We start from the raw sequence: 20,706 nt of genomic DNA, 5'->3' as shown, positions 1-20,706 counted from the left end.
AATTTATTCCAGTCTACACATTTCTTTTGATGGAGTAGATTCTTGACTGCCTCTTCTCACAGGTTTGTGGCAGTGCATAGCTTTCCAGTCAAGTTAAGGTGCTGGGCTAAAATACTGTTTTATGCTTTTAGCATTGGAAGCCGTACATATCAACATTCAGAGATTTTTCTGCTTTTTCTAATCTTTGCATAGAGTGATAAACTAGTCAGCTCTTTTTATGCTCAGATAAAAGAATTTCCTCCAGCTCTGACACAGAAAAATCTTCTCCTGTCTTTAGACATCCAAAGTTGCAGAGTGGTGCATGCAGGATTTTCAAGCAGCTCCTTCTCTCCTTCCCATTCCTCCCCACTCCAGAATGCCTGGGCCATTAATGCAAGGCACCCTTGGGTGAGAAGACATGTACATTGCCAGGATCCTGCTCTGAATGAAAGTTATAACATAAGTTTTCATCTCAGTTCAGGTGCCTAAACTTTAAAACACAGCTCTCACTCGTGGGTACATGAGTCTCAATGCTGCAGGCTTGGACAATGAGGATAAACCTTGATTCATTGGCTTATAAATAAAGAAATCTTTCCTCTCTGCCCACCTTCATTTTTGAAACCACAGCTCTGCCCTGAGCTAACTATAGATCAGGATTAATTGCTAAGACTGCTTAGCAATGAAGGACTTAAGACAAACTGCAAGTTTTGCATTAATTATTAGATAAAAGACAGTTGTTTTCCCCAGAAACTTTGACCATAAAAATGAACAGTTCCCTTTCTTGCCAAAATCTTCACATTCAAAGAATTTCACAAAGCTGTGGCTCATTGTGATTGCTCTCACCCAAAGAGACTCTGGCAGGAACTGCCCTGCGATCAATCCAGAAAGACACCCAGGACAACATGACCATCAGAGTGGCAGGGAAGTAGGTTTGGAGCAGGAAGAAGAAGATGTGTCGGCGTAAAGTGAAGCTTATGTAGAGACGATTGTACCAACCTTTGAGAAAGAAGGAAAGGCAGAATTGGTGAGAACAGAATGAATGGTAGCCAAAGAGAAAAAAAATCTTTTGTTTCTGAAGGGCAGAGGAAAAAGAAACTGATCTTTCAAAACAAGCATGGGAGAATTCAGAACTCTCTTGTAAGTAGGCAGTACAGCATTAGCTTCAAGAATAGCCTTAAATCAGAAAAGACCAATACCTGTACTACTGTAGAAAGCCAGTCTTGATGTAGTGTGGAATTTTTGTATCAAGAATTGAGACAAAGAAATTTTCTCATCCGTTTTCAGAGATTCATTCCCATTTTTCCAATACAGCATCAGATCTTCATCAGTGTAAGCATCTTAGGGAAAGAAGAAACACAGTGTAGTGTGGATTTAGTTTAGATGGAAATAAAATGTTTTATGGATTCAGAGAAAATTAACAAACAGAAAGGGTCCTTTAGCATGCAATAGCCACAAAAGTTTGCTAATAGCAGTGAATGAAAAAGATCTTAACATGTGATATACTGTGGCAACAACAAAACAGCGCATCCTAATTCAGGAAATACATCCTCTTTGCTTCAGGTTAGTGAAACCACAGTACTAAAGCATGCAGAGTGAAAGGACAAGGCAAAAAGAATACAAGCTGCAGCAAGGGATTTTTTTCTAAGGCAATTTTTTTGTAATGAGAGCTGTCAAACATTTGAATATGTAGCAGAGAGAAGTTGTGGAGCCTCCATTATGTTGCAGATATAAAACTCAATGGGACACAGCCTTGAGAAAACCTCTCTAAAGTTCTCCTGCTTTGAGCAACACACTGGGCCAGTTGACCTCAGGACCAACCTAAAACTCTTCCCCAGTATAAATCACCCCATCATTTTTGGGATTCTGTTGTTTCTAAAGGACAATTTCAGTTCAATAACCAGGAAGACTTGAAAACAGTTAAACATTAGCCTGTAACAATGTGGAGAGGGTTTGCAGGACAGCCATGAAAATCATACTGTTCAAATCACCTTCTCCACAAAATAGCTCCTTTTAAAGAAGTTGAACACAAGCCACAGTTTGCAGGATCATGATTATCATACATCAACCATATTGGTGTTGAAATACAGAAAAATCAATGATCATTATACTCAGCTTTTTACTGTGGCATCTGAAAGCATCCCTTCCCGATCAGAAATACAACTTCTTCCCCAAATTTCTCATCAGCAAGCTGCTGAGATCCAGTATATGTTGAAGACCCTTGCTGATGGAGGCTTGGGGGTTGTTTTTTGTTGTTGTTGATTATGCTGTTTTTTGGAAAGTGCAATTCACCAAAACTCATACAAGAGTTTTTCCTTGCAAATTCTCCTGTCTTGCAGTGTAAGGTCCAGGTATGCAATCCAATAAGTTAATAGAAAAACTTTCAGTGACTTTGGTGAAATTGTTTTAGGCTTTAAAACAGTCCAGAATTTGTGAGTGCAGCAACTGTGTAGCATGCCTAACTAGAAACACAGATACAACATACAGCTTTCCAGCTCCAGAGAGCATGTCTGAGAGTCCAAGGGGAAGCGGCTGAAGTCCATGTTGCACATGGCTGTCACTGTGATCCTGGAAGTCAAAAATGAGAAAGGTCGTTTTCTATGAGGATTAATGAAGGGACATATAAATAGTTTGGCATCTTTAAAGACAGCAAAAATCTGCAAGAAAATGCTTAGCATTTCTTGTACTCCCGTGGTAGCTGTAATCTTAATACCTATCAAAGAACTAAAGTGCTATTTATTACATTGCAGTAATACTGCCAATACAGACACTTCTCTGCCATTTATATCCAACTATTTCCTTACAAGGTAACAACAACAACAAAAAATACTTCACTCTTTACATATCAAGATCACATTTTGTCCAGTTTGCTTGAGGTTTTCTCATTTTCCCTTTGCTTTTTTTCCCCCGTGGTCACACCAACAACCACTAAATCTAAGGAACATGATAAGCCTTATTGCAAGCCACATGAAGTGAACTTAGAGAAGCTTTTCATTCTAGAAAGTATATTGTTGACTTCCCATAGTTATGTGGAGCAATTAAACGCATAATGTAACTCCAACTTTTTACAATGTGCTATTTTCTTCCCTAAGGGTCACCTAAATTGTAGCACAAGCTGTGATCATTAACAGTTTGTTAGAGACAACACAGAAACTCAACTCATCAGTAAGATATTCCTCAATTAGAGTGCAGTGTTCAGGTGGCCTTAAAAGCACAAGATCCCAAAAGGGACTGAAATGCCCCTCAGCTCTATACCAACCTCACGGAGGTATCTCAGATATCTGAGGGCATATCCAGCAGCACTGAATGCTCATGCTTGGGCAACCGCATCTTGTTCTGAGACTCTCAAACATTGCCAGTCCCAAATATCATGCAGATTCTCATTATCTTTGGATTTTATTAATTAATTATCAATTTAACTCTTGTATAGTCAGCCATGGTTGCTCACGCTCTTCTCTCTTGTGACATTACAAATTCACATCTCCCTTTTGATGGCTCTGAAAACTTTGAAATTAAATGCTCTGCAAGAGAGCAAATGAGAAGAACTGAATAGAGCCAACATTGCTATTAAACATACTCATTCTTCATTTTGGTAGTTGAACACTGCTAACAAGAGGAGTGCTGCTGGTGTCTCTGCATGACAACTGCAGGTCAAGAGCAATGCAACTGATACTTAGCTATACTGAAACATCAGTCAAAAAGACCTCTGCCCTCCTACTTCTGCTCTTCTCCTGGCAGAACTGACTCAAGTTTACATCAAACATCCCTCTTCATTTTGTTCTGCTCCCTTGTCTCTCATTCTATATGGTACTTTTATCCTCATTTAGTTCTAATAAAATGGACAGCATATTGAGCTTATTTGAGGTAGTATGCAATAAATGGGTTCAGAACAGAGGGCAGGTTCTGAGATGCTTGAACAAGGTGGGATTTTATAACTCAGTAAGATAAGGCAAAATTAAGTAACTGTACAGTGCATCTCTCTCTCCCCTTTTTTTTTCCCTACCACATAAATTCCTTTGTGGCTTTAATAATTTGTCCACAATTTGTTTTCAAATAAATTCATTATAATTGCAGTTGGAATGTGGAACCAGCAAACTTCAGAGCCCCCTAGTTTGTTTAGATATCGCCTTACTTGGGAAAATATTGCACATTAATTATGCTTATTCTTTAAAGAGAAATAGCCTCCTGAATCAATTTTTTTTTTTTTTTCTCCCTCTGAGGTGTGGGGGGTAGTGGAGGGGAAACACATCTTTTAGATTCTGAGCATTATTTTGCCATATCTGAAATGAATAAGATCCAGGTTCTAGAAAATAAATCCTTGTGCTATGGAACATTTGAAAATCACTGTTATTGACAGCAAGTTTCCTGTCCCGTGGAAATGTCCCTCTGCCTGGGCTCTTGAGTTTTTCTCCTATGGCAGTGTATTTTTCCCTGCCTCTCTTTTTGTATTCATCTGAAGGAAATACAGTCAGCTGGGATGTGTCTCAAGATTCTTCCAGTCAACGTGCTAAAGAATCAGGGATTCCGAGGTGTCTTTAACACTGCTGTTTCAGCTTCAGTAACCTTACTTTGTATCAACATGCAAACTTCAAACAAAAAAAAAAGGAAGAAGTATTTCCAGACAAACAGGAAGCAAAATAGGATAATTATAGAGGTCACCATCTGGTACATCAGCAGCTTCCAGTTTAATCACACACTGACCCCGGGACGAACATCCCTGCCTGACTAAGCCCTCCTTTGACCACAAAGACTTAGGGAAATGCTTCCCTGGGGGAGATTATCCTGTTATTGCCCACAACATGGTTTCTCTCAGCTTCCTGTGAAGCATCTGGTACAGGGACCAAAGGCCACAGAGCTCTGCATTAGCTGCAGGAGTAGCAGTGTTGGCAACAGAAGTCCTGGAGGTCACCAAAGTCACACCAGGGCAAAATGGACAGTAAAGGCCCAGGGTGTAGGACCTTTACCTCATGCTGTAGAGGACGTGACCATCAGGGAACACCCGCAGCATGATGTTATCCGTGGTTGTGTCATGAATGAAGGACCTTTTGGAGTGCACGAAAAAGACGTCTGGGACCCAGATCTTCTTCACCAGCCTGCCATCAAAGGTCATGCTGTTGTTGGTGGTGCTGGGAAACGAGAGACGCTCATCCTTCCAGTAGTGCCTCAAGTACAGAGTCATGGTGAAATCCTCCATGAAAAAAAGAAGATAAGCAGAAAGGGATTTGTCAGTGCTGCTTTTCACATCTCAGAAACACCAGAAAGAAAACTCACTCCTGCTAGGTAGATGAAATACATCCCTTCTAGACTTTTATTCCTTTCCTAGACCAATGCTTGTTCTAAATGGATATTCCTGACAAAATCATTTCAGCCAAAACAAAACATAAATCCACAATCAGTGTATTACTGTACCCAATAACACACAGTCCTAAAGGTGATATAAACATGTGCCAAGAGAAGCACTGCCCTGCAGAAAGCATTCTTCAGTCGTGGCAAAATTATCTTGAAAGACTACGGCATCAAAAGCATGATAAAGAGGAAAACCTTTCAAAATAAAATAAATGGTCAGGCTAAACAGAAGTAATTTATCTCTAAAGGAACTAAATTGTGGCAAACAGCACCCAAGTGGAGAACTGCTTTTCCTATCAAAGAAGCATATAAATAAACCTCTCTTTTAATCTCGTCAAGGGGTCAGGAGCTTCACTCACACAAAGGAAAACATCTGTTGATTCCAACCTGGCAGCTGTTGCTTTCAGAACTGCATCTACTCCTTCATGCTGAGAGATCAAACACACCGTTTTCTTTATATTCTCTATTAAGAGAGTGGTTACAGTAACTGAAGCTGCCAAGACTGGACAATCAACAACCCAGGCTCAGATCCCTTCCTAACCACTCAATTGCTTTTTAAAATTGCTACCACCTCCTCCTCTTGTTCTGCTGACGCGCCAAGCCATCGATTAACCTGACTTTCCATTTCAAAGGGCTCTTCTGGCAACAAGCTCATATTGCCTTCGGGTTTTTCAGGAATATGTCAAAGAAGCCTCCAGCGCCCAAACTGGGACACTTTTGCAGGGGCTGGTGGATTTTCACAGGCACCACTCACGCTAGTGGAACAGACTGCTGGAAAAACAAACTAACGTAGCCTAGGCTGATCTGACAGACTGTCTTCCTACTGTGAATGCAAATCAGCAGCTGCTAGGGGAAGTACTTGTCCTGTGGTGGGAAACTGGGACTGCAGATCTATCTATAGCAAAGAGAGCTGACTTCACAGCTTTCTGATAGGTGAGACTTCTGTTGAAATCAGATCCTCTGAAGAGAAAGCACTGAAAGAAATTTACTTGTACTAATTAGTTTTCCTCACTACTGTGACATTATCTTGATCTATTAGAGCTCCAGAGCTTCTCGTTACAGCCCTTTCCCATCCTTACAGATGCTTTCCACACTGTTCATTGTGTGCATCTCCCAAACCCTCTTTTTCAATATCCAGGCTGGCAAGCCCCACTCTTGTGATGAATATGTAATTGCATTGCAGTAAAATGCAGTCAGCCTAAATCTATTCCAGTAAGCCTTCGTGTTTTCCATGTACACCACCATGGATGGTGCCCAAGAACAAGGAGGAGAAGGCTGGAGGAGGAAAGAATTAAAAGCTTCCTCTTCTCCTCTACATTCCCCTTCCCACTTCTCTTTTCACTACTTCCATTATTTCTAGCCAGAAACAAAAAACAGCAAACCAGGAAAATGCTTACAAATACTCCTTTCACTGATAATATCTTGAAATGTGTTGAATGTTATACTTCTTATATTTCTTCCTTTTTTTTTAAGTAACAAAAAACAAAGATATCAAAACACAATTGAATTCAATACAAATTTCTTGAACAGCTTCAGTGACTAAATAATTACTTGGTAGAGGTGGCTTAAGCTCATGCTGACAGTTCCCCATCATAGGAGTAAGGTTACTCCTGGTGCCAAAGAAGTAGGAACTGCTCATTCTCACTTGTGATGCCAACTCTTTTTTCTAATGCACCTCCTCAAGTCATGCATTTTAAGAGATAGATTCAGTGGTTCCCTAGCAAAGAAAACTCTTGCAAACATGGCTTCTGTGACCTTCATCACATACCTTCAAACATTCCATACAGCTATTTACATTTTTTTTTGCTGTGATAGATCCTTCATAGCACCAGTTAAATTCTCTTTATCTTCTGTAGTTCTCATCTGAAGATACAGTGATCAGCCTTTGACATTCACCTGGTTTTGTCAAGTCTCTGTGAACTTGCCAGTTACTGCCAGTACTTTCACCTGGCTAACAATTTGAAACCCAGTTGTTTCAGGAGGGAGGGACGTTCTCTCGTTCAGAGCCTAGCCATAAGAGAGGATCAAGAGGATCACATACCATGTCAACCTCAGAAATACTGTCCAAGCTTTCAACTTGCACATCCACCCCAACAGGAATTGCAGGGCCTGTAAAAGAATGAGATTTAGGTATGTAAATAACTACTATTCTGTATCACCTGCAGTTGATTAACATCATGAGGTAGCATGCAATACATTTCTGAGCTCGTGGTTTCTTTCCTGTCCATGATTCTTGAAGCAGAGAGGGCAGAGAGAAAAGTCAGTTAATAATCATGTGAAACCCCCCATGAAACATCGCCTTCTCTTCTCCATAGCATGCCCTGCAGTGCTGACACTTTGGTGAGCTACAATGAAACATCTGCATATGTTTCTAGAAGCCGAGCCATCTCATTATACATTTTACATCTTTATGAGAGGAAATTTAGCCCTGAGAACCAGAGACTGAAAGGAAGAAGCTGTAAGCAACGTGGTCTTCCTTGTGGATTTCTCATTTCTCATCAAGACAGCTACATTAATCTCTCAAGAGCCCAGCATCATATTCATTTGTATGACTCATTGATGACGTTAATAGCTTTTCAAAGCAGTGTTAAAATTAGCAGCCAGAGAATTCACAAAGAATAAATAAGCAGAAAACACGCTATGATAAATGCAAAATCCTCTGTTACTAGAAGACCCATATATCCAGGTTTCTCTGCATATTGCTGCTCATTAACAGCCAAGAGCTGCTCAAATTCCCTAAAGTGTATCTTCCCACAGCTTATTCCATTTTCCACTGTAGACAGCTTTTCTCCCTTTTCTTTTCCTCTTCTCTGCATCTGAACTTGAGGAGACTGAATTGAGAATAAAAAAACATGCTGTTATTTGCTCCAAAATTGTTCTGCACTGTGCCTGGAGAGTGCTGTTTTTATCTGCTTACTTTGCTTCTTAGTCAGAGGAGTGAGGAGAGTTGACAAAGCTGTGTACCACAGTTTGTTGTTGTAACATACATTGATTCTGCATATGTTCTGGAGATATCTCCTGGTATTCCATCTCTCCACTGTGCTGAGAAGTTAAGTACATGCAGAGACTTGCACACCAAGCACACCAAGGAATTCCAAAGGAACAGCCTGTGTGGATCCAGTGCTAGCTTCATCTCTCAGTTTGGAGCAGTGGGACTGGTAGCTCTTGCACTAACACAGGCATCTGGAGCATGCCTCCAACCTTGCAGCTTCACTGGGATAGACTGACAGACCAAAGCAGTAGCTCTGCAGATATCCATGTGACTTGCCCAGCAGAAATGAGGCATCAGAAGATTATAGTAGCCCTCATCAAGGCTTGCAGGAACTTTCAGGACCTACAGTGTTGGTGTTTTTTCAGTCCAACAAGATGAGCCACTCTTGCTTCCTTTTCTGGTTCCAGTACTGTTGATTATATACCATAAGGCATCACCGGAGGCCAAGGAAATTATCTCCTTTTTAGTATTTAGTTCTCTTCCTTCTATTTATTCCTTGGAACCAGGAAAACCCACAGATCTCCCACCTGCAGCAGCTGCTGAAATGCAGACATGGTGTGACAACTTTCAACAGCAAGGCTGAGAAGGGCTGATGGCTTTTCCCCTTGTACACAAGTCTTCACAATCTAGGTGTGCTTATTTAACAGATGAGAACATTCCCCAGCTCCCTCCTCAAATTACTCTGGGGAGATCTTTCAGCAGAGGGTGATATTGCACAGATAAGCCATGGGTCCTTCTCTCAGACTGTTGATCTCACTAATCCATGGAAAAGCAAACCAGCCAAAACCAAAGCAGCAACAACAAGTAGACTAATTTATTCCAATCAGTGAAGAGAATTAGCTCTGAGAAAGTCCTTCCAGGTGCCCAATTTGGCCACTGGTATCAGAAGAGACAGGCATGGAGGAGAATAAGAGTCAGCAAGCCTTTTATCTTTGGGAGCAACAGCTCAGCTCCCCATAAACCACTCTGCATTTGATAGACCAGGAAATGTGCCCAGCTCCTAAAATTTGGATGCAGGACATGATGGTTCATCATCATCAGGTTCTCTCTCAGACCACTGTAACTCATTAGAGAAATGCAAATCCATGGCAAAACTACAAATATGATTTCCTTGATTCCCTTGCCATAAACCCTTTTTCTGTTTTGTTCCTTGCCCATCATGGGAAGAGAAATTGCTTAGGCCTCTTGCATCTTTCCAGTGTGCAGTCCAGCAACCAGCAGGCAAGGACCAACACGTGGCCATTCTGTCACCTCACAAACACTCCTGGTGTGACCGGAGACAACAGCAGCTTCATTAAGTGAAAATACTGTGGCAATGGTTTTGTCCTCTTCAGTTGAGTAGTTATGAGGGATGATAAGATTTAACAAGCAAATTAGCTCCCATAGTGCTGTTATTAAGGAGTTGGCTTGTTACTTTTGGCTCTTTCAGTTGAAAGGAAAAGGGTTGTTTTTTAAAACAAGACAGACTTTTTGTAGCAAGAAGCAGTGTATCTGTGCTGATAACAGCTTCTTTGATGTGCAGGGTAATCAACATGGAAAGAGCACAAGGCTGCTGATAGGTGGTGCTCTGTAGATAGGCAATTAACCTTTCTTTGCTCACGTACTAAGTGAAATTATACACAATGGTGAAGGGAGAGCATGGGCAATGATTCAGTACTTCAGTATATCCCCCTGTTGCCTTTAGTTAGCCAATAGCTCCTTAGTGTAACCATATTTTTGACGTGTAACTTGCTGCTGTAACAGAAATCCTCAACACTCAAGAGTAAGATGCTTGTCTGCTTTGCTCCTTGGTGTCGATCTCTTCCTCCCTTCAAAAAGCACAGCATGATGGAGTTTAGACCTGATTTGTAGCAAATCCAGTGATGTGATTACATCAGATGATGCAGCAGAAGGATGATTACAGGCTATTAAAACCATTCAAGTCCCAGTCTCATAAGAGTTCAATCTGTACACTAGCACAAAGTCTTTCAATTAAATCTCAGAAGGATCAGCATATTTTATGTTCCTATGATTGATTGTTTCTTAAGCTTGTTTTGCTTCCAAAACTTCCAAAAAAAAACCCACCCAAAATGCAAACGAACAAACAAAACCACTCCAAAACTTGCTGTGACATTGTGCTCTTTATGTGAAGCTGGAGCACGGACTCTCACACGATGCTGCTTGTCTCCATTTGGCTCAGAAAAGCTCCAGAACCCCAGGCAGTCCATGCCGGAACAGGCACAAGGCTGCCGTTAGCCTGTCTCTTGTCATTTGCTGTTACACACAGTAGTTGGAATTGCAGCAGTGCCCACTGGCTGCCATCCCCAAGCAGCCACACCAACAGCAGACACAATGCTCACAGAGAAGAGGCAGCCTCTGCCAGAGCAGCCTTGCAGCACCATCCTGTTGGCTCAACAAGGAAGGCAGTCGTCAGCAACATACGTACCGCTGGGTCTCCCTGGTGCTGAGGGGCTGTACCCCCCCAGCTTCCAGATGGAGAGAGATGCCCTCTGTGCACGAGTGCTTAATTTAGGCTCCATTCAGGAAATCGCCAGCCATCCAAAGTCTATTTATTACTGCAATTTCCACGCTTGACTGAGCACTAATCACAGATTTAAAAACAAATAACAACAGAAGAACACTGCCCTCCTCTTCATTCCTTCCCTAGCTGCTCTCAGAGATAATATACCATGTCAGTATTCAGAAAAGAAACTTCTTTTATTCCATGCTCCTCCACCAAACATTCAGCTTGGATCCCAGATAAAAAGCCATTACCTCATTGCAAGGAGAGACCAGGTACCCGTCTGGAAGCTGATGCAATATGAGGCTCCAGTTTTAACCACTATTTTACAATGATTTATATGCCAAAATTTCAAATTGTGCATATCAAGGTTCTAAGGCCAAGTAAACACCATGCTATCTGAATTGGAGAGCAAACATTCTGCATATTCACTTAGCTCATCACCCCTCCAAAACTCCTACCTAGATGCCATTTTGCAGACACACTTGGTGTGAGCAATATCAGAACTGCACACAGTGTTTGAAGCTGAGCAGAAGCCCTGGAAAGAAGTGCCCTCCTTAAACCTCATATGAAAATCTGAGTTTCCCTTAAGGGTCACAGCCTGGCTGTGCACAGAGCATATCACTGAATTAAACAGCTGTTGATTAGACACAGAAAGAAGCCAAGAGATTTTTGGTCTCGCTAATCCTCAGAGCCAGTCGGGATCTGCTAAACTTCCAATCCTGTCTCTCCACAAACTGAAGTGTCTGAACACTGGGGCCTCAGATGCTTCACCAAATTCCTTATCAAATGCTACTAGTGATGAGTAAATAGACAAAATGTCCTTACTGGAGGGGAGCAGAGGATGAGAAAGGAGTGAAGGGAGGCCAAACAGATCCCCAGCAAAAGCAGTGGATCTTTTGTCCAAAGCCTGCAGCCCAGCAAAGCTTTGAAGATCATATTTTTGGGTCTCTGAGAAGCACCAGTCCAATCCATGGGGTTGTTCAAACATGAGCTCAAATATTTGAAGTTCCAGGTCTAGAAATAAATTGTATAGCCTTCATATTTCCTCCAGAAACAGCAAGCACATCAGTATCAGTCATCGCCAACGCTGTCCACAGCAACATCTTGCATAACACAAATCCTTATTCTGCCAGAAACAACCAGCCAACCAACAAACAAAAAAAACTCCACAACTTTGTGTAAGTCAGACTTTTACATACAGTATAAAAATGAACTCATCTATCCATCTATAAACTATTTCTCTCGCATCTCTGACACAGTTGAGAGTGAGTTTAAGTGACCTGCAGCACAACCTGAGGCTGATGGGAGCACTTTTCCTTTTATGCTCCTTTTCTTGCGTAACTAGAGATTGGATGAGAGCTGATGGCCTCAAGTTGTGCCAGGGAAGGCTCAGGTTGGATATTAGGAAAAATTTCATATTCAAAAGAGTAGTCAGGTGCTGGGATGGGCTGCTCAGAGAGGTGGTGGAGTCACCGTCCCTGCAGGTGTTCAGAAACGTTCAGATGTTGTACTGAGGGACATGGTTTAATGGGGAGATATCAGTGGTAGATGGACAGTTGGACCAGATGATCTTGGAGGTCTTTTCTAACTCTGGTGATTCTATGATAAGAGTAACATTGCACCCATTCACTGTATCACCTTCCAAAGCTGCTTCTGCCTCGTTCTTTTGAATGTTTAATGGCTTTTGCTGAAGAGTAGCTCACAAAACTCAGCACTCTACTGCAGAAGGAAGAGAAATGAAGGTTAAAAGATCCGGGACAGAAGACCTTTACAGAAGGCTCATTTTGCTTCTACATTCAGTGGTCAGACAATAACAGATCAGCCAAAAGCTCGGACAGGCTTCCCTGTGGGGTGGTTTCTGACACTGAGAAGACTTGGTGGCTCAACTTGCAAAAAATTCCTTTTTCTACACCAATTCTGTCCCAGGTTGTGTGGAACATCCAGTTTAGGGCTAACTTCTCTGGGGAGCACAGAAGCTTCCACAAATTCAATTCAGGGACAACATCAGAAGGTACCTAACACCAAAGTCTATCATATCCCAGTGCAGCAAAGAAACTGAACCAGGTTGGTCAGCTGCCCACAGAGCAGCAGGAGGTTGAGGCTTCAAACATGATGTTTATTTTTAACACTGAAGTAGGTTTGAAGATAGGGAAAAACGTGCCACCGCAAAAATGCTTGAAGTCAGTTTTCCACTCCCACACTGAGACTAAAGCTTTGTGAGAGCTCCTGTTTTTTGTTGTTGTTTTTTTTTTTCTCTTTGGCAGTGATTTCAAAGGCTCATTATTTTCTCTGAGACAGTCTCTCTGTACCCTCCCCTATCTTTGAAGGGTTCAGGCAGACTTAGTCTCCAAGACAAAAATATGTGACATGAAACAAGCAGATAGTTTGTGTATGCCCAGAGATTTGCAAATACGAGGTTTTATGTCCACATGCCATAAAACAATCTTCAGTGTTTCTGTGTGTGAACGTATATACAAACATATACACACAACACATATGTATACATGCATCTCTGGGTCCTTTGCGTGCTCAGCAGCTGCCACACAGCTGCAGAGCCCTCACGTTTGCTGATGTGTGTCATCAAGGGATGAGCAGGTCTTATTCCAGACAGTGACAAAGCTTCATTCACCCATCCTTATGGAAATACTCCCCAGAAAGGGCAGTGGGGACAGCTGATGGAGGCTATTAGGCTATGCAAGAATATGATAAAAGTACAGCGTGAGGATGTTCTGAGGCAGAAAAGATACAGCTATTTTAAGTATCAACTAAAGCTGCTTATTCACAGGCTCCCTGTAAAATACAACATGTCATAGATGAAATGCTTAAAATGGACGTTTAAAGAAGGCAGCAAAACAAACATTTACATAATCTTTAAATATTAATATTTGTAAATAATACCTGAACATCTGCTAGCTGGAACAAGGTCACTGACATGGAGATAACTCCCCAAGGGTCACACCAAACTCAGTCTATTTTAGGCTACGGAGGCTACTTTGAACAGTAGCAAAGCAAAAACCTTTGTCATTACCACTGTGCCCAGGGGCTCTTTAATGGGCTGAGAGCAGGCAAGACAGCCGTGCTCACTGGGCTGTTAGCAACATGACTTACACAACACCCGCCTGCTCACTTGCTCTTCACAAAAGATACTCTTACTAGAAAATCCTTTCACCTTCCTCTAATGTTTAGTTGCTGATTCCTCTGGCCCCAACCTGCTCTACGGAGTGCTCATAGCTGTGCTGGGCAGCATCTTGCTGACTGTCTGCTGGGACCAGCGAGTCACCATAAGCACAGCACAGCAGCTACAGGTTCTGCCCCCTTCTTAAAGCTCAGTGATGAAGCTGTGTGCTGGCCACCACAAACTCGATTAACAACTGTCCATTATTCCACTAAGTCTGGGAAAATCACATTCACAATATTGGATTTTAAAAGAATTTTATTACTTAAAGTCCAACATTACAGTTTGCTTATAGTATCATTTGTTTGGTTTGTTTTTCAGAGAGATGAGTTGCCTTTTCCCACTTGGAACATGATGTCACAGTGCAATGCCACAGGGCTGCACTCTCCATTAGGCAATGGCCACTGAACTACATTTAGAGAGCAGAAAGTGTCCAGGAGCAGTGAACAATTGCAGTCACATGTGTCCCATAAACTCGTCTGCTCTGCTTCTGCAGTACGAAAGCCTTTGTAATCACATGCAGGTCAGACTACAACAATTTGACTGGCATTATTCCTGCAAAAAATCTGAAGGAACTCATAGTGCATAGCAAATCATAGCAAATCACTGCAACTTCCTGATAACGTTTCAGAAGAAAACACAGGGATCACATCTTATCGTGCTTTTGTTTTCTTTCCTTTATATTTCTACATCAAATGTATAATCTGTCACTAAAAGCGCTCTTCATCACTTTGTTTATCTGTGCATGAACCTGAAGCACCCAAGCTATCTCCTCGTGCATGGGTCATATTTTGCAAGGCTGGAGTCTTGGCTAAGTTGTTGTCATGTTTTATTCCTTATTATGTGCAACTTCAGAGCAATTTTGGCAATACTCTGTTCCAAGTAGTTTTGCAAAGTGAGGAGGTTTTGAGAAAAAAAATATGGAAACACCATTCTGCCTTTTTAAAAAGTCACTTAAAAGTATTTTTTCTTCGATGAGAGCTGGGAAGCCCATTTGCTGTTAAAACCAGTTACTCAGCCTGGAGTCACCAAGTCATTTAAAGGTCCCAGAGCTGCACCCTCCCTGTGAGCTGACTGTATTTCTCTGCTTGCTCTATTCCCCTCATAGATGCAGATGAAATATGACTTGGGTGGCCACCCTTGAGAAGACCACAGAATCATGGATCAGTTTAGTGATGACTTGTCTCCTGAGCTAGCAAAGCAAAAATTTGGGATTCTCCTTCTTCCCACTGCTTGCTGCATGCTTACCAGTCTGTATGCAGTCCTTTCTTCTCAGCACTAACAACCATGCACAATGCATACTGGAGCTGTCCTCAGAGCTACAAGGCTGGCTTTCCATGTGCTTTCAAATCTGAGTCTGCCTCTGCACTTTGCCCCAAGAGACCTATTGGGACAAGCACATGGTGGTGGTGGTGAGCAAGGATGATCTTCAGCACCACGAATACCATGAGGGAAAAGGAACCACTCTGGTACACACAACTAGCCTTGTACCAAACAGCAAAGGTGGTCAGAGGAAAACATTTGTAGCCAGATTATATTGTAGGAGTTCCTATTTGAACGTAGGACGAGAATAATCAAGACTCATGGAATATTCTGAGTTGGAAGGGACCCACAAAGATCAAGTCCAATTCCCAGCTCTGCACAGCACCACCTGAAACTTAAACCCTCTGTCTGAGAGCACTGTTCAAATGCTCCTTGAACACCGGCAGCATGGGGCTGTGCCCACTGCTCTGGGCAGCCTGTTCCAGGGCCTAACCATCCAAGACAAGAAATAGTTACTGCTTCAGAAGCAGCCAGAGGAACACTCCACATTTCCCTTTTTTAACATCTTGGGAAAGGGAGAAGGGCAAGGGATCTACAAGGATAGTAAGGGGAACCCTCTGAGCTTGTAGCAGGCCAAGGCATGCCTGGTATTTAGAGATGCACGTGCACTGGGAAGCTCAGTCTATGCTCTGGGAAACTCCAGCAGAAGGAGCTGGCATTAGCAGAGGGAGAAGTGAAGAGTAGCTATCTGGAAGTCTTCTCTTGAAACCACTCCATTCTTTCCATTCATATTGGTGGAATGGAAAACCATTAAAAAAAAAACAACAGCAACACAATAGGAGTATGAAGTTAACAGAACCACTTGCTCCTCACCTCCAAAAGCTGGCCGCATGGTGAAGTCATGGTCATCGACTCTGAGAAGCTGCTCTGTCTTTCCCTTCCGAGTTTTGGTCACATCGTGGTTCTTCTTGTAGATGTGACTGCAAAAGACAACAATAGCTGATTTCCAGCTGTCCGGTCTCACAATCCCTGCTCATACCCATGGCACGAGGTGAAGCTTTACCATGAGGGAAGGAAGCATAACAGCCAGCAGCATCACAGCATGGCAGGCCCAGAGCCTCACCCAGTGCTGGCCAGGTCGCGCTGCAGCCCAGCTTCCAGCTGATATGCCGCAGGGCTGGAGCATGGCACCTTGCAAGGAGCCAGGACGCAGTGCAGCAAGGAGGCACACCTCGGTGCAAGCAATGGCCCCAAGCAGGCAACAAACAAAAGCCAGCTCTGCCCCATGCATCACCTCGGTGTGCCTTGGCCAGGCACAAGGGCATTACCATGAGAAAGCTGTCTTTTTGGATGGCGGCCATGAAATGTCATTTTATACCATGGTGAAGTGACTCGTAAGTATCAGCTGAGTACCAGCTGTGTGTGCGGGCATAGGGCTGTGTCTTATGGCTTTAAACAGCGACAAATTTACTCATTTCCCTCCACTGCTGCAGGACATGTTTTTACATAAAGTCAGTAAGATCTGCAGTCCTTCACTTCTCTGAATGCCTCTGGTGGGAGGAGACATAAAATAACACACTTCTTATTTGAAGATCAGAGACTATATATGAAAACAGTAGGACAGAGGTGAAAATAGGGCCCTGATGGAAGGGCAAGAAGTCACTAAAATGGCAGAAGTGGATAACTGAAGAACAGGCAGAAAGATAAAAGCATCGAATCACTAAGATTGGAAAGATCACCTTGTCCAGCCACCAACTCATCACCACCATGCCCACAAAATATACCCTCAGAAGAAAGCCCTGCTCAGCACCTATGGTTGGGCCTCAGCAGAGCAGGAAAGAGGCGCTGAACCATGACATTCCACAGCCCCTTTGCTCTGGGCATCAGATCTGGCAGAGCAGTAAACACTGATGCAATGAGTCACTTGTCAGCTGTTTATGGAAAGTAAAAACAATAATTAGAAAACTGCATACAAAAGGTGAAGATCCTTTTGCCTGTTCGGGAGGAATATTGTTCTTTACTGACTGGTTAAGAGCAAAATGGAAGAGAAAATAAAGAGACTACACAAATAGATACAAAAGACTCAAGTAAATTAAGATTAAAATATTAATAAAAAACTGAGAAGTTACAAAACATGGCTGTGAAAAGTTCACGGATGTGCTTAAAAGTCATTAAAATATGAGTCATGATGAGTGCATAAATCAGAAATCTGAAAACAGTTTCCTCCCAGAGCATTCAATTTAGCAAAGAAGCAGAAGAGCAAGGGACTTTGATAGCTGCCACTATCAATTGACAACAATAAACAGCAATAAAAAAAAAAAAAACCTTTAGATTGCATGCTATTTTTAAAAACTCTGTGTTATAATGCTGTCTTGTAAATTAATGGCACATCCTCACGGGATCATCAGACTCTGATCATTCACTTAAATTCCATCGAACAACAGAGGGCATGCAAGAGGTGCTGAGAACAATTCTGAAGCTGAGGGCTTCCAAAGTGGGCTAGGGGCAAGGGCAGGGTTAAAGGAGAATACGGTGCTCCTTGAGAGCTTCCAGAGCCAGGGGTTGCCTTTAACAGCCAGCACTGTTCATCTTTCTGCACAAAGAGCTGTGCGTAATGACTCAAAATCTACAGGTGTAGTAGAGATCTGCAAGATCAAATCCACTGACAAAAATCAACCATTTAATATAAATAACCGCATCAGTTATGGCGGTGCCTCTGACCTCTCCTGCAGGGAGCTGTGCCACCCACTGGTTGGGAGTAGAAGGCCTCTCACTATCAGCAGCAAATGGGATTGCAATGGGAGTGCCTTTGCAGAGTTGCTTACAATTTACTCAAGTGGGATGAGTTTAATGAAACTGCCTTTGGTGAGGGCTTCGAAAAGAGAAGGGGACAGGTATCCCATTAAGTTGTTGTAAAGAATTCACCATCATTTATTTACAGTTTTCTTTCCAACAACTGTTCCCCAGAAGTCTACATAACTGCATAATATGGATCCCTTCCATATTGCCAAATATACTGAAATTAAATTTTTATGGCATGAGAAATCGCAAGTAGCAGCTTATCAGGATTCAGACAAGAGCTGGACATCATCAGGATATTCAGAACTTTTCAGAATAAGATAAACAGCTTATAAAATAGCCTTCGTGTATTAGGTAATAAGCCAGCTGCTTAAAGTGGAGTGACTGACAGTAAACTGAAAAGCTGGCCCATGTGGCACCAGTGCCTGCAGCCAGGGCTGGAGGAAACCTGCACCTCCTTCTGCAGAATGCAGGGTTGGCTTTTGCCACAATGAGGTGGCAGCCCATAGGCATGGTACATTGGCTCTTGTCACACTATTTCACACTGGGGTTTGGAAAGGTGTTCTATGGTTTCAGTGAAAATCTTGCAGTACATCAGTGTACTTTCTGAAAAAAGCATTAGCTAGAGGCTTCGTTGGGTGGTGATGCATTGGAACAGGTTGCCCAGAATGGTTGTGGATGCCCCATCCCTGGATGCAGGCTGGATGTGACTCTGGGCAGTCTGGTCCAGTGGTTGACGACCCTGCCTGTGGCGGGGAGTTGAAACAAGATGACCTTTGAGGTCCTTTTCAGGACCAAGGCCATTCTTCAATTCATTTACTTTGTGTAGCACCACGAAGGGCAGAATGCCTCCTCTTTTCTAACCCATGCATCATACAGCTGCTGGAAAGTTCTCCTAATAGAAAAATGGGAAAGACAGTACAGTTAATATTTATGACTGTCCTAATAATTACTCACCCCTTGATTAGCATCCCCAATTTGTTCTCCCTAGCCAACAGATATGAATCTTTGGGAATGGAAGGAGAAGGCAGCATGGGTAGTGGTTCACAGCCAGAAAGAGGCAACCACATTAAGCAAGTCTATCTGAAAACCAGAGTCACAACCAGTACCACTAAAAAAGTGAGAGGTGTAAATAATTGGAGACTGTGCTGGAGGGCACTGAGGCACTCATCTGCTGCCTAGCTAAACTCTTCAGAGAAGTCTTCTGCCTGCCAGGGGCCCTCATTACGTCAGGAAGAGGATACCAGAAGGAAAAAAGCCATAGGACTGCAATCCACTTCTGGTCTTTTAAAGTCACACAAGGCTGTGACTAGGAAGTTAAAGAACATCAAAGAAGATTTTACATCACTTGGGAATATGCTGAAGGAATCGAGAGTGCAGGCAGTGTTCTTCTCAGTCCTCCTGGTTGGAGACTGGGATTCAGGCAGGAGGAGCAGAACAGACCAATTGAATGAATGGCTATGTGGATGGTGTCATGCCCAGGGTTTTGGCTTCTACAGTTTAGGATGCACCTTTGACAAATCTGGAAGGTTGACGTGGGATGGGCCACAACTGACCAGGAGGGGCAAACAAGCTAGCAGGGATCATCACCAGGGCTTTAAACTAGATTTGATGGAGGAAGGAGATGTACTGATGATGGAATGAGGAGAGTCAGAGAACGCTGTTGCTTTAAAAAGCAGTGGGGTAAAACCTCAGATTTGTCCCAGAGGTTTCAGGAAGGGCTCCTCTAGGAAGGTAATGTGGCTAAAGGCCCAGCTGAAGTGCCTCTACATCAATGCACACACCATGGGAAATAATCAGGAGAAACCGGAACCTGGGGGAGTTGCCCCACCCTTAAAACTAAAAGATGGTAGATTTAGGTTAGCTTCTAGGAAGAATTTTTTTATTCAGAGGGCAGTGAGGCACAGGCACAAGGTTTCCCAGAGACGCTGTGGATGCCTCATTCCTGGAGGTGCTCAAGGCCAGGTTGGATGGGGCCCTGGGCAGCCTGAGCTGGTGGGGGGCAGCCCTGCCCATGGCAAGGGGTTGGAACTAGATACCTTCAAGGACTTTTTAACCTAAGCCATTCTATGATTCCTTTTATGATGCTGTGTGATATCAATTAACTCAGACCACTTGGGCCTAATTACAGCAGAGTATTTCCTGGCAAGCTCAAGGTCCTCTATTTTAGGGTGGTATCCTCAAAAAGGAAAGGGAAGTGATTTTCCTTTCCAGATTTTTAGATAAAAAAAATAAATCAGAACCTGGAATGGAAAACAATGGAGAAATTCACACCACATGCACTATCACTGTTACTGTACCCTTAGGATTACACATTATTCCATGGTCACACTCCCAACACGCCTTATCATCAGCTACTTAGGATCCTCCATTTTGTCTTCAAATTATGAAAAATATTTTCTAAACAGAAGTAAATAATGAAAAAAATCTGTTCTATCATTGTATGTGTTTTTAAGCTTATTACAGATTATTACACAGCACTACCCAGGTGAGCAACCCACCCAAAAGGAACCAGTTATCACCGTATTTTAACCTCCAAGCCACTTCCAAATATCGCATTTATGAGAGACCCACAGAATCACAGAACAGCCCAGTTGGAAGGGGCCTCAAGGATCATGAATCTCCAACCCCCCTGCCACATGCAGAGCCACC

The 20,706-nt window shown here is 42.7% G+C and overlaps 1 protein-coding gene across 4 annotated transcripts in view; it reads right to left on the bottom strand.

Moving 5' to 3' along the window:
- The window catches only part of LOC100540835 (gamma-aminobutyric acid receptor subunit rho-2), an 81,161-nt gene that overhangs the window by 7,863 nt on the left and 52,592 nt on the right, over positions 1-20,706 (bottom strand). For 3 of the 4 annotated variants that reach the window (XM_019613100.2, XM_019613102.2, XM_003204352.4), the window contains 6 exons: positions 16,129-16,235; positions 7,364-7,431; positions 4,941-5,164; positions 2,462-2,544; positions 1,176-1,316; positions 823-975 (listed from right to left, as the gene is read on the bottom strand). In XM_019613100.2, the coding sequence (XP_019468645.1) occupies positions 823-975; positions 1,176-1,316; positions 2,462-2,544; positions 4,941-5,164; positions 7,364-7,431; positions 16,129-16,235 (776 nt within the window). The remainder of the gene's footprint in view (positions 1-822; positions 976-1,175; positions 1,317-2,461; positions 2,545-4,940; positions 5,165-7,363; positions 7,432-16,128; positions 16,236-20,706) is intronic. The other variant, XM_019613101.2, reaches the window with a different exon arrangement.

This window comes from Meleagris gallopavo, chromosome 2 (genome assembly GCF_000146605.3).
Source record: "Meleagris gallopavo isolate NT-WF06-2002-E0010 breed Aviagen turkey brand Nicholas breeding stock chromosome 2, Turkey_5.1, whole genome shotgun sequence".
In the NCBI taxonomy this organism is placed as follows: domain Eukaryota; kingdom Metazoa; phylum Chordata; class Aves; order Galliformes; family Phasianidae; genus Meleagris; species Meleagris gallopavo.
The sequence above is the reverse complement of the archived record's forward strand: the minus strand, read 5'-3'. Positions and strand labels throughout refer to the sequence as shown.